Source organism: Pangasianodon hypophthalmus, chromosome 10 (genome assembly GCF_027358585.1).
Source record: "Pangasianodon hypophthalmus isolate fPanHyp1 chromosome 10, fPanHyp1.pri, whole genome shotgun sequence".
Taxonomy (NCBI): Eukaryota; Metazoa; Chordata; class Actinopteri; order Siluriformes; family Pangasiidae; genus Pangasianodon; species Pangasianodon hypophthalmus.
Genome location: NC_069719.1, coordinates 9,278,781 through 9,293,778, shown reverse-complemented (window position 1 = coordinate 9,293,778; position 14,998 = coordinate 9,278,781). Strand labels below are relative to the sequence as shown.

Here is a 14,998-nt window from a genome sequence, read left to right as displayed (position 1 = left end):
GTTATCTCATGCAGAGTGTGAACCCAGATCTCCAGTAATCAGAAGTGAGAACTCAACCCAGTAAGCCACCCACAGAGACAGGGATGGACCCAACTGCAGAGCAAGCTAAAATGCCCAAGAATTAACTGAAAGTTCAGGCCCACTAAAAGCCTGGGCTGAGCCTATAACATGTTTCTTTATGTATATACTCATATACTTATACTGAGAGCTTCAGGGAGCTCAAGAGTTGGCTAGAGAAGCCAGAGAAATTACCGAGAAGAAAAATACAGAGAAGATGTGCCCATGAGATTCTAACCAGAGTCTAACCAGAGTTACCAGCTGAGAATTGGGCCACCAGCACATAGCATGACTGACCAAAGACTGAGTACTGGGTGATTGGAGAACTCTCCTTAAACAGACCTAGGCACAGATGGAGCTAATTGCCAGTGATTATAAGTAAGAAGGTGTTCTCTGCCTTCCTCTGGTGGTAGAAGTCGGTCTAGCAATGTTTCTGGTGGCACTCTTCCTCCCTCTAGTGTTGGCATGAGGCCGAGCCAGCTGTCTCCTTACACCATTTGATTATAATCTGGTCTATAGTTGCATCTATACCTTTCAGAAACATGACTCTACAAGTGATTTTTAAAAAAAAAAATCAGTTTATAGCTTGTTACAGAGAAATCACAAAGCTTGTTATTGAGAACTCACAGTGCATAACATCCTCTGTCCTTACACTTTCCCATGGTGGAAAACGTAAAGTTACAGCTTTGGCTCTGATTGTTGTAAAGTACTGACACTGGAGTCTCGTTCTATTAATGTTAAGTAAATGTTTCCTGACAGAATAATTCACTGTATCAAATATTACAAGTCTTTTATTGTTAAATAACAGTAAGTTTTTTAATCCATGTAATACTAGTCTTAGATTATGTGGAGTGTCCACCATACAAGTCCCAGTGAATGAGCTGTTACTATGGAAACGATAACCTATTAGAATGAGTGCATTAATTATATAATATAATATTTGTCTTGTAGCCAGAACTCCTGTCAGAGCTGCTGTTATAGCAAATTACTCAAGACCTTCTGACCAATCAGAACAGAGAATTCAATAGTGCTGTGGTATAAATTAATATAATGTAGTGATCATTTGTAAAGAACCTGAAAATGTTACTACACTAAAATGGTATTAGCAGTAAGATCATCATTCATGATCAGAAAGTTTTAGGTTTAAGAAACTTAGGCCTTTTCCTGAAGTACTGCAGTTATAATAAAATTGCTCCTCAACTGTGGACATTTAAAAAAGCCATTTTAATTCATATATAAGAAAGCTTTTTGTAAAATTAGGACCTTTTCGTGAATATGGCCCTTGGTTACCTTTAAAGCACTTTTTATCGTGGGTGTATGTACACAAGTATGTTTTTTTTTTTTTTTGTGGTTATGCTTCCACTTTCCTGTTTAATGTTCAACTGTATTACAGGCACTCTCAGCACTCTGATGGCACCCTGGTGATTAACAACCTCACATCTGACGATTCAGGCATCTATACCTGCACAGCCTCCAGCAGTCAACAGCTGGAGCAACTGCAAATCCAGCTCAGAGTCTCAGGTTTGTAATTTAAATGATTCTTTAGTACCTGTACACTCTGTACAGTGTGAATGGCACAGCTGTGTTTCTGCTCTCTGCCTTCAGGGGACCTGAGGATCACCACAGCTCCCAGTAACATGCAGGTGTCTCAGGGAAGCGTGGTTCGGCTCCCGTGTGTAGCATCTGGAGAAAATGTCAACATAGCTTGGTCCAGGTTTGTAGAAACATAAGTCTCATTTGTAATGAAATGTTTTCTATTTGCTTTAGGAGTGTGTTGATTAGCACTTGTAGTTTAAATAGTAGTAAAACTGGTAGTTTTTTTTACTTGTTTTATTACTATATATTTTTGTTTTTCCTCACTTCCTGTGCAGGAACGGTGTGCCAGTGAGACCTGATGGGCATCGGGTGCAGGTGTCAGCAGATGGCACTCTGACTCTCTATAATGTGCAGCCTGTGGATGAGGGCTCGTATACCTGCAATGCCTACGCTGGCACATTCGCTGTCAGTGCCACTGCTGAAATTCGAGTAACCAAAGGTATAGCTTTCCCTGTTTGACGACAATATATATATATATATATATATATATATATATATATATATATATATATATATATATATATATATATATATGTATATATACACTGCCCGGCCAAAAAAAAAGTCACTGTTTAGATTTTAATAAGCAAATACATAAGAGTCTATGAATGGATCATTATTAGAGTGATTATAATGTTTCTAGCATATTATGTTTGGCAACAGTTCTTTTAATCTTAAACGATGAAGTGTGTAGCTTTTTAGTTCTTTAATAACCATTGAACCATAGAAAGACGTATCATGGCCATATTCCAGGATGACACTGCCAAGATTCATCAGGGTTAAAATTGTGAAAGAATGGTTCAGAGAGCATACAGAATCATTTTCACACATGAATCAGTGAAAGGGATGTTCTGGAGGAGACTTTACAGAGTGCTTAACTCTGAGTGCTTATCATTGTCAGTACAAGATCTTGACCAAAAATTTATGCACCTCTTGATGGAAATAACATCACAACATTTTTTTCCATCAAGCGGTATAACAACTTCATCCTAGTTAGAGCTATCACACAAAGTCTTTTGGGAGGTGAAAGGAAATCCACACAGACACAGGGAGAAAATGCGAAATTCCACACAAACAGTAACCCGATCTCAGGTTTGAATCAGGGACATTGGAGCTGTGAGGCAGCAATGCTACCCTCTGAACCACATACTTATATAACAGCAATCATTAGCTGACTGATTAATACACTAAACTGTTTTCTCTCCAGATTATGATGGGGGTCAAAGCCTGTCTCCTGACTGTGTGGACGAGCCTGAGTTAGCCAACTGTCTGCTGATCGTCAGTGCACGCCTGTGTGGACACAAGTACTATTCCAGCTTCTGTTGTGCCAGCTGTTACAACTACTCTATAGGGAAGGGCAGGCCTGGGAGACATGGCTAGGAATCAGCGTTCACAACTAACAGTCTCGCTTGGTCATCTGGACTGTTTTCTCTCTTCTGAATATGCCACTGAATGCTCTTCGTGTGGCCCAGACAGACCCTCCTTCAGCAGGTTTGGCTTTACATTTCTACACTGCTCTCTGTTTAGAGGAACTGACTTTCAGAAATCTGAGCCCAGATCAACAGTGAGAGACAGAACAATTCTGCTCCAAGAGTACAGAGGACCACTTTGGCACATGCAAATTTAATGTATTGTAAAAGCAGTTGAATATTTTAGTTTATCTTATGGCTGACAAACATGTCTTTATTTTTATTATATATGCATTTTTATTTATAATGATGTATAATACTTTTTATAATGTTTTGAATGTGCTGTGTTTTTATTGTGCAAATCATGGAATTTTGTCTGAGAAACTGCATAAAGGATAATAAACACACAGACACATTGATATTTAGATTGTTCTTAACGGTCTCTATTCAAGTTCACATTATCAGTTCTAGCATTTGCAGTCACCCATAAACGTAATGTCTTATTACCAGTGACAGTTATGTGCTGCTGTAAGACATAGGCCTACTTTTGTCACATACAGTATATTTTATATACTTTATGTGAAAGCACTAATAAGGTCTCAAGCTACTACTACTACAACACAATGAATTCAATTGATGAATTCAATTCAAATGATCTAAAGAAATACTTGTTTATTTAGCATAACTCATTTACAAGTAAAGAAATGTTACTTTCTTTACTATTAATTATGATAGCAGCCATGTTGTTTTGACGTCACATGCTGAACTCAGGGTTGAGGAGTCCTCCCCGACTTTTTCCAAATAGGAATTCCAAGTTGAGGGGGCATTTTCTTTGATTGGTCCTATTTGGAGGTTGGAAATTTGAGTAGGAAACTGGAGAACCTGGAGGAAACACACATAAACATGGTCATGCTGTTCAATATTAGAAAGTATTTATCTAAAATCCCAGACATGTAAAGAAATATACATCTGCATATATATATAACCATATATATATGTCTGACCACTGACAGGTGAAGTGAATAATATTGATTATCTCGTTACAATAACACCTGTCAAGGGTTGAGATATATTAGGCAATATATTAGATAGAAAGGTCTCAGAACATACAGTGCATCGCAGCTTGCTGCGTATAGGGCTGTGTAGCCACAGACCTGTCAGAGTGCCAATGCTGATCTCTGTACACTGCCAAAAGTGCCTACAATGGACAGGTGAGCATCAGAACTGGACCACGGAGCAATGGAAGAAGGTGGCCTGGTCCGATAAATCACATTTTCTCTTACATCATGTGGAAGGCCGGGTGCGTGTGCATCATTTACCTGGGGAAGAACGCAAGCTGGCGGAGGCAGTGTGATGCTCTGGGCAATGTTCTGCTGGGAAGCTTTGGGTCTTGGCATTCATGTGGTTGCTATTTTGACACATACCACCTACCTAAACATTGTTGCAGACCAGGTACACCCCTTCATGGCAACGGTATTCCATAATGGAACTGACCTCTTTTGGCAGGGTAATGCACCATGCCACACTGTAAAAATTGTTCAGGAATGGTTCGAGGAACATGACAAAGAGTTCAAGGTGTTGACTTGGCCTCGAAATTCCCCAGATCTCAATCTAATCTAACATCTAATCTGAGGCCCCACCTCACAGGACTTAAAGGATCTGCTGTTAACGTCTATGTGCCAGATACCACAGCACACCTTCAGGGATCTAGTGGAGTCTATGCCTCGACGGGTCAGGGCTGTTTTGGCAGCAAAAGGGGGACCAACACAATATTAGGCAGGAGGTCATAATGTTATGGCTGATCGGTGATCAGATACACACACACACACACACACACACATATATATATATATATATATATATATATATATATATATATATATATACATATTATTCCTGCTGTTGATAGTCTAGTACACTTATGATCAGTCAGTTATTTGTGTATTAATAGTATTTCTTAAAGTTACAGATACAGAGGCTCCATGAATTTCCCACATGTCCTAGTTTTGAAAGAATATACTTTGAATAGCATGACTATTTTTGCTGCCAATTTCACGGATTTCATGGAATTAACCCTTACCCCAAAATGCATGGTGGTATCGTTTGAAAAAAATGGACACCAGAGGGCAGTAAAAGTAAAAATTCAACATTGTTACCACTGGGAGGCTCTGTTCATACCGGAAATACTTTATCTTCTTGAAATTGCAAATGTAAGTAATAAACAGGATATACGTTTCTTTCTATACTTAAAGACATTTTTAAATGCAGTTTTTGCCAACACACCCGGTTACAGAGTGAAGAATCTGTAAGCATAAAGCAGCTGCTACTTTACAAAAAACTAACATCTGTATTTGGTTCTCTGCATTCGGAGAGTTCAGTGGCCCTTCTTCATGTGTAAGATATATGATCAGAATTGTTTTTACAATTTTCAACCAAATATATTTTCATCTCTATAGTATGAAAGCTCATACGGGTCCAACATAACAAGCTGCTCTACAACTTGTCATAATTATGTTAGTATCTTTCTATATATTGTTTTATCTATAATGTGTCATGTTTGCTTCATCAGTAGTGAAGAATCTACAGATGCAGGCTGATGTTTCCGGCTGAGAGACACAACAGGAAACAAGCAGTGAAACAGAGATGGTGGTGGTGATGATGGTGGTGTATTGTTAAAATGACAGTGTTGACATCATCCGGTTAGAAATTTTTTCTAGGTAGTTTTTCACTAGCAATGACCTGATTGAAGAAGCGTGCTGGCAGTCCCGCCTCTTAACCATGTATCTTCCAATTCCTGTATTAAGTTCTTGCTAATGCATATGGTCGCTTTCAGAATGGCATGTCTGCATGTGATTCTCTACTTTGTAACATTCGCATGGCTTTTTACTAACTGTAAGATCATAATGTTGTCAATATAGCGTTGCTGTGAGCTGTTTTATCAGTAATTTCCACCAAATTTATTTTATCACAGGTCAGAAGCTCATACAGGTCCAACAGGAACCAGAGGACCTCGTTCTTTCCCCTAGATCATCAGTGATGGTCTCTTGCTCTATAACCGGCATGAGTAATCCAGACCTGTTCTGGTACCGCTGGAATGAAACAGCAGGGTTCATACTGGTATTTACCTCTCGAGGTGCTGGGATGATGGACCCAGCCAGTGAGGGCCAGTTTAAATCTAACAGACCTACAGATCTTCAGATGGTTCTGGAGTCTGATGGAGTGAGTGAGATCGGCTCTACAGTGTGGTACTGTGCAGCCAGTCCCCACAGCATCCCAGTGTAATCACAGAGCTGTACAAAAACTCCTAGAATTAGGCGTGGTTTCAAGTAATCAGTTTTGCAAACATTTTTCTTGGTTCCAAAGCACCTTAACTGAGTAAGCCATGACTGTGATCAACAGTGAGAAAGTGTAGGCTGAAGTTTCAGACTCAAAGATTCAACAGGAAGCAGACAAACACAAAAGGAAATTCTCATGATGGTGGTGTTGGCTATCGCACAGTTTGTGTTTCCAAGTTACATGACATTTAATTTTGCAAGTTAGATCAGTTACATTAATCAAACATCATTATTTAATTACATTCCAAAAAACTATCATTCCTTGATGTGAGTGATGACAGTCAGAACTGTTGGGACCAGCAGTAAACTTTTCATTCACAAGAAAGCCAATGCCAAGCAATGTGAGATCATTTTTCAGTTAAGATCAGAGTTTGAAGAACTGCCCTGTTTAGCTCTCCTCACAAGTTTTAATGAGGTTACATAAAAGAAGCCTGGCCTTTTTCAAATTCTATATTCTTTGGTGAGCAATATAGGTTTATGTGAATCTGGAAGAGTGCTTTGGATTATCATCCAACAATGGTACAGTTTAAGCCTTCTGGCATATGGTGCAAGGCTTTGCTCTAAAATATCCAGATTTCTATGATACTGTATTCTAAAGAAGTTTCCAGGAACTCTGAAAGACCAACTCCTCTGATGAGTAATCTCATTTGCAATTCTCCTCCTCTGGTGTAGGTTGAGCTAGTACAGGGTTCCACCCCAAAACCAGTAACAGTCTATTTCAGCACTAAACCAGTGCTACTGTATGTTCCACTGTTTAATATGAGGCATTTGTGTTTGATTCTGTGCATTCTGACAGTACAATGGCTTTTCATTGCATGTACGATTAATGTCATAAATAAAATATCGTTGTGAAATGTTTTAAGCAATGTTTTAGCAAATCATTAATAAAATAAAATAATTTTCCCCGTTGCAGGTCTGCAGCTTATACAAGTCCGTCAAGAACCAGAGGACATGGTTCTTTCCCCTGGATCATCACTGAAGATATTGTGCTCTATAACTGGAACTAGTAACCCGTATCTTTACTGGTACCGCTGGAATGAAACAACAGGGTTCATATTGGTATTCACCTCTCGAGGTACTGGGATGATGGATCCAGCCAGTGAGGGCGAGTTTAAATCTAACAGACCTAAAGATCTTCAGATCATTCTGGAGTCTGATGGAGTGAGTGAGATCGGCTCTGCAGTGTGGTACTGTGCAGCCAGTCCCCACAGCATCCCAGTGTCATCACAGAGCTGTACAAAAACCACAAGTCATTAGGATTGGGCTTTTTGAATAGATAGTCTTGCATGCATTTCACATTGTCAAGATCACAGGACCTTAACTGAGTAAAGCATGGCTGTAAACAATGTAGTCAAGTGCTTTCTTCAAGAGTGAAGAATCTAGGAGTGGAGTCTGCATGAGGGTGAGAGAGTCAACAGGAAGCATACAAACAGTAAAACTGAAATTCTCATTTTGTAACAGAGATGGTGTTGTTGGTTTACTCACAGCTCACGTTTGTTCCAGTGAAGCTTGTTCTTTCCTCCTGTATATTTTTAATAGTCAATCACAAACACGTGATATAGTTTCTATGTAAAACATTACTAAAAAGCAAACTTTTTCATAAATTGTTTTTTTCCCTGGAACAGCTGTTTTTACTACTTTTTGAACAGATCATAGAATAGCTCTTTCTACTTTACAGTATTTGAGGTGAAAAAAATGTCAGGTAAAAGGAATTTGAGAACATTTTGCTGTAAAGAACATGTCCAGATTCCACAAAACCACCTTACATGTTTCACTGGCTATCATTCAAGAAACCTGGCCTTTGCAAAATTTTTATTCTTTGGTGAGCAAGCCATGCTTATGTGAATCTGCTGAAGTGCTTTGGATTATCACCCAACAATGATCCATCAATGGCCTAGTTTTAATCTTGTGGCATATATACAATTTGCTCTAAAATATCCTGATTTTCATGTTTACTGTCCTAAAAAAAATTTCCAGAAACTCTGAAACAAAAGTAATCTACACAATTCTCCACATGTGACACACATTGAGCTAGCACAGGGTCCCACCCCATAGCCAGTAACAACCCATTTCTCCACTTAACCAGTGCTTATGTATGTTGCACTACTCAACATGAGGGGTTTGATTCTCTGCATTCTGACAGTACAATGGCTAGTGACTTCATGTGAGCTTATAATGTTGTCAATACTGTGTTGTTTAGAACAGTTTCAAAAACAACTTTCAAATAATAATTTTTCACCATTGCAGGTGTGCAGGTCATTCAGGTCCATCAGGAACCAGAGAGCCTGATTCTTTCCCCTGGATCATCTCTGAAGATTTCCTGCTCTATAACTGGTACTGATAACCCGAATCTTTACTGGTACCACTGGAATGAGACAGCAGGGTTCAAACTGGTCTTCACCTCTTTAAGTACTGGTTCAGTGAATCCAGCAAGTGAGGGCGAGTTTAAATCTTACAGACATAAAGATCTTCAGATCATTCTGGGGTCTGATGGAGTGAAGGAGATCGGCTCTGCAGTGTGGTACTGTGCAGCCAGTCTCCACAGCATCCCAATGTCATCAGAGAGCTGTACAAAAACCACAACATGTCGTTAAGATTGGGCTTCTCAGATACACAGTTTTGCATGCATTTTACATTGTCGAGATCACAGGAACATAACTGAATGAAGCACAACTGTAATAGATGTAGTCCCATGTTTGCTTAAACACTGAAGAATCTAGGAGCGTAGTCTTAAGATTCAGGGTGAGAGATACAACAGGAAGCAAACAATAAAAAAAATGAAATTCTCATTTTGTAACAGAGATGGTGGTGTTGGTTTACTCACAGTTCATGTTTGTTCCAGTGATGTGTTTTCAACATTACTTGATTTTTCCCCCAATATAATCATTTATATGTATCACAATCACATGATATTGTTTCTCTGCAAAACGTTTAATACAAAATTATATTGTCTTTTAATAACATTAAGAAAAAAAAACAAAATCATGAAATATGTCTTTCTGAAAAAAGAAAGATGTTATAGGCAACACTGTTTTAGTGCTTTATGAACAAATCATAGAATAAATCTATTTACATTTCTGAAGTAAGAACAAATGTAAAGCAAACATAATCTGAGAAGATTCTACTGTGAAGAACATGTTCAGATTCCACAAAACCAGCATACATGTTTTTATAAATGTCATTATAGGTTTTATTCTTTAGTTAGCTAGCCATGTTTATGTGAATCTGGTGAAGTGTTTTGGATTATTATCCATCAATGATCCAACAATAGCCTAGTTTTAATCTTGTGGCATATACTGTTTGCTCTAAAATATCCTGATTTTCATGATTACTGCCCTAAGAAGGTTTCTAGGAGAAGTAATCTACATATTCAATTTTCCACGTGACACACATTGTGCAAGCACAGGGTCCCACCCCATAGCCAGTAACAACCCATTCCACAGCTTAACCAGTGCTAATGTATGTTGCACTACTCAACATGAGGTGTTTGATTCTCTGCATTCTGACAGTACAATGGCTATTGACTTCATGTACGCTTATAATGCTGTCAATACTGCATTATTTGGAGCAGTTTAAAAACAAGTCCAATAATTTCAAATAAACTTTCAACAAATACATTTTCACCATTGCAGGTCTGCAGCTCATAGAAGTCCATCAGAAACCAGAAAACCTGATTCTTTCTCCTGGATCATCGCTGAGGATCTCCTGTGCAATAACTGGTACTGCTAACCCATATCTTTACTGGTACCACTGGAACGAGACAGCAGGGTTCAAACTGGTCTTCACTTCTCTAACTACTGGTTCGGTGAATCCAGCCAGTGAGGGTCAGTTTAAATCTAACAGACCTGATTGGCTTCAGATCATTCTGGAGTCTGATGGAGTGAGTGAGATCGGCTCTGCAGTGTGGTACTGTGCAGCTAGTCCCCACAGCATCCCAGTGTTATCACAGAGCTGTACAAAAACCACAACAAGTCGAGCTTGGGTTTATGCTCAGATATATAGTTCTGATATGCACATGACCTTAACTGATAGAAGCCTGACAGATCTGTAAAGTTGCATGTTGCTTTACTGAAATAATCTAGTAGTTCCTGCAGTCTGCATTTTTACCCCCAATGAATTTTTTTTTCATTACCTGTCTTAAAGTTTCTTAATGATAAATTGCACAAGTCTTTACTTGGTTATTAAAGGCTAGGAATATATTTTTCTAACAATCATATCAAATACAATACACACCAGAATTACTTGCTTGTCCAATAAAACAGTAAAGAAAATAATAAATAACATTTGAATTATTGTTTACAGTATCATGGATGTTGTCAAGTACTAGATTATTTTAGACAACATTTTAACCAAGAAAATGATTCAAAGTAGTGCTTCAGATTCATCAGTCACACTGCTAAGTAAAACCAGATTGCATCCTTGTGGGGAAAGCTAAATAAAGTATGTACAGTGGATATAAAAAGTCTACACATCCCTGTTAAAATTGTAACTTTTGTGATGTAAAGTAATCATGTCAGATCTTTTCTACCTTTAATGTTATATAGCAACCAACAAAATTCAAGTGAAAAATAAATAGAAACGTTTTAGGAAAAAATAAAAAGAAAAAAAATTACAATAACCTGGTTGCATAAGTTCACACACCTTTTTATAATAGGGCATGTGACTGTCCTCAGAACTAACCAGTCAACATTCAAACTCATGTTCAAAGGTACTTATCATACACCTGTCATCAATGAAATTATTCTGATTAACCCCAAATAAAGATCAGCTGTTACTATAAGATTTTCTTGACATCTTCTTGGTTTCAGACTGCTGAAGCCATGACTTACAAAGAGCTTACAAAATCTGTATAGGACCTCATTGTTGAAAGGGATCAATCAGGAGAGGAGTACAAAAGAATTTCCAACACCTTGGAACACCGTGAAGACCGTAATTAACAAGTGGAGAAAATGGGCACCACAGTGACATTATCAAGAACAGGACATCCCTCTAAAATTGATGAAAGCACAAGACAAAATCTTATCAGGGATGCTGCCAAGAGCCCTAGGCAACATTAAAGGAGGTGCAGGAATATCTAGCAAAAACCTCTCTCTCTCTCTCTGCATGTGACAACAATCAAAGCAAAAGATATTCTTCACATATCTAGGCTATGGGGTAGGGTGGCTAGACGGAAACTCTTTCTCACAAAAAATGAAAACACCCAAGCCTGCCCAAATCATTCAAAACCATGTGGCAAAATGTGCTATGGTTAGATGAGACCAAGGTACAACTTTGTGGGCATAATTCTGATATGTTCAGAACAAAAACAAGACAGCTTATCACCCACAGAACACCATACCCATGGTGAAGCATGGTGGTGGAAGCATCATGCTATGGGTTGCTTCATTTCAGCTAAGATTGGGGCTTTAGTCAAGACAGGGGAATCATGGATAGCTCCAAATACCAATCTCTTTTGCCACAAAAAAAAAGACCTGCAGGCCTCTGTTAGACAGCTGAAGACAAAGAACAAGTTCACCTTCCAGCATGATACCAACCCAAAGCACAAATCCAAGTCAGCAATGGAATGGCTTCAGAAGAAGAAAATCAATATTTTGGAATGGCCCAGTCAGAGCCCAGATCTAAATGCTATTGAAATCCTGTGGATTAACTTGAAGAGGGCTGTACACAACAGATCCTTTCACAATTTGATAGATCTGGAGCACTTTTGCAAGAAATATTGAAATAAAATTGCCAAATCAAGATGTGCTATGTTAGTAGACTCCTAACCAAAAAGTTTGAGTGCTGAATTACAAGCAGAAGGTGCTTTAACAAAGTATTAGTATAAGGGGTGTGCACACTTATGCAAACAGGGTAATTTTTTTCTTTTTCTGTTTTTCCCCTGAAATGTTTATATTTGTTTTTCATTTGAATTTTGTTGGAAAAAGATCTGATATGATTTATCTTGGTTTCACTTTTACATAACAAAAAGCTGCAATTTTAATGGAGGTATGACTTTTTATATTCACCGTGGTTTAGGGACGTGGAGAGATTGTGTGTATGTGTGTATGTGTGTGTGTTTTTCCTATGGGTGATAATATCCTGTCATAGCTTCCAGACACTTTGAAACCACAAAAAAAAAAAATCTCCTGAGACCAAGTAATGTTCCAGATGTGACGCAGGGTGATCTAGCACAGGGTCCCACCCCACTGCTAAGTAACAGCCTGTTTCAGCACTGAGACCTAGTTACAACAAGTGCTACTGAATGTTGTGTTAATTAAAATGATGCATTTACATTTGACTCTTTTTATTCTGGCAGTGCACTGGTTTTCGACTATATGTAAGCTAATAATGTGATTAATTCAGATTATTAATTTATTGAGAACTTTTACAACAGCAACATTGAACTAATTACAATTGTTTATCACAGGCATGCAGATAATACAGGTCCATCAGAAACCAAGGGACCTGGTCCTTGCCACAGGATCATCACTGAAGATTTCCTGCTCTATAACTGGTACTGCTAACCCGTATCTTTACTGGTACAACTGGAACGAGACAGCAGGGTTCACACTGGTCTTCACCTCTGTTGCTACTGGTTCAGTGAATCCACCCAGTGAGGGTCAGTTTAAATCTCGCAGACCTGAACAGCTTCAGATCATTCTGGAGTCTGATGGAGTGAGTGAGATCGGCTCTGCAGTGTGGTACTGTGCAGCCAGTCCCCACAGCATCCCAATGTCATCACAGAGCTGTACAAAAAGTCATTAAGTTTGAAATTCTCAAATAGACAGTTTTGCATGCATTTCACATTGTCAAGATCACAAGACCTCAACTGAGTGAAGCATGTCTGTAATCAGTGTAGTCTAGTGTTTTCTTAAACAGTGAAGAAACTGTGAAGATTGTAGTCTGAAGTTTGAGAGTGAAAGAGTCAACAGGAAGCAAGCAAACAATAAAAGTGAAATTCTCATTTTATAACAGAGGCGGTGTAGTTGGTTTACTCACAGCTCATTTATGTTCCAGTGATGCTTTTTTTCCAAGCTATCTGATTTTTCCCCCAATATAATAATATTCATTAGTGACAATCACATGATGTTTCTATGTGTATGGATACAAAATTATAGTCTTGTAATAACATTACCAAAAATGCAAACTTAAACGCAAAATCTGTTTCTGGAAAAAAAGAAAGAAGAAAAATATTATTCCCCTGTTTTAGTACTTTATTAACAAATTGTGGAATAAATATTGTACTTTACAATAGTTGAGGTGAGAAAAAATGTCAAGTAAGAGGAATTTGAGAACATTTTGCTGTGAAGAACATGTCAAGATTCCATAAAACCACTATGCATGTTTTAATGACTATCATTCAAGAACTCTGGCCTTTGCAAAAGGTTTATTCTTTGGTTAGTTAGCCATGTTTATGTGAATCTGGTGAAGTGCTTTGGATTATCATCCAACAATGATCCATCAATGGCCTAGTTTTATTCTTGTGGCATATATACAGTTTGCTCTAAAATATCCTGATTTTCATGTTTACTGTCCTAAAAAGTTTTCTGGGGACTCTGAAACATAAAACAGTCTGAGAAGTAATGTACATATTCAATTCTCCACATGTGACACACATTGAGCAAGCACAGGGTCTCACCCCATTGCCAGTAAGAACCAATTTTACCACTTAACCAGTCCTAATGTATGTTGCACTACTCAACATGAGGGGTTTGATTCTCTGCATTCTGACAGTACAATGGCTATTGACTTCATGTAAGCTTATAATGGTGTCAATATCGCATTATTTAGAGCAGTTTAAAAACAAGTCAATAAAATAATAATTTTTCACCATTGCAGGTGTGCAGGTCATTCATGTCCATCAGAAACCAGAGAACCTGATTCTTTCCCGTGGATCATCTCTGAAGATTTCCTGCTCTATAACTGGTACTGATACCTCATATCTTTACTGGTACCACTGGAATGAGACAGCAGGGTTCACACTGGTCTTCACCTCTGTAACTACTGGTTCGGCGAATCCAGCCAGCGAGGGTCAGTTTAAATCTCACAGACCTGACTGGCTTAATATTGTTCTGGAGTCTGATGGAGTGAGTGAGATCGGCTCTGCAGTGTGGTACTGTGCAGCCAGTCCCCACAGCATCCCAGTGTCATCACAGAGCTGTACAAAAACCACAACAAGTCATTAAGCTTGGGTTTATATTCAAATATACAGTTTTAAAAAATTACATTGTTGAATATCACATATCTTTAACTGACAGAAACATGACTGTGACCCGTGAAGTCACGTGCTTGCCTTATTGGCAGAATCCAGCAGTTTTTACACTCTGCATTTGTTCCAATTAAGCTTTTTCTCTGAAGCTCCTTAATGTTCCTTCATGTTAATATTAAAGCCTTTAATGGCTAAGTTATATATTTTTCCAACAAATATGTTGAGTTACAGTGTCCACAGGAATTACTTGGTCACCCAATAAAATGCAAAAGAAAATAATAAAAAAAATCATGCTTTAAGCATCATAGACTTTTTGCAAGTACTATTTTAGAGTACTATTTTATTTTTGAGCAAAATTTGACATGGTATTCTAGGTGCCTAAAGTTTTACCATTATTAGCTTTTTAACCAAGA

General features: G+C 38.2%; 1 protein-coding gene and 1 pseudogene across 3 annotated transcripts in view; both read left to right on the top strand.

Annotated features, from left to right (window-relative positions):
• The window catches only part of paplna (papilin a, proteoglycan-like sulfated glycoprotein), a 29,437-nt gene extending 25,956 nt beyond the window's left edge, over positions 1-3,481 (top strand). For all 3 annotated transcript variants that reach the window (XM_053237507.1, XM_053237508.1, XM_053237506.1), the window contains 4 exons: positions 1,451-1,578; positions 1,663-1,771; positions 1,929-2,092; positions 2,861-3,481. In XM_053237507.1, the coding sequence (XP_053093482.1) occupies positions 1,451-1,578; positions 1,663-1,771; positions 1,929-2,092; positions 2,861-3,033 (574 nt within the window). In that variant the 3' untranslated portion in view covers positions 3,034-3,481. The remainder of the gene's footprint in view (positions 1-1,450; positions 1,579-1,662; positions 1,772-1,928; positions 2,093-2,860) is intronic.
• Positions 3,482-5,885: 2,404 nt separating this feature from the next.
• On the top strand, positions 5,886-13,620 carry LOC113545095 (T cell receptor beta variable 30-like; annotated as a pseudogene).
• Positions 13,621-14,998: the final 1,378 nt, after the last annotated feature.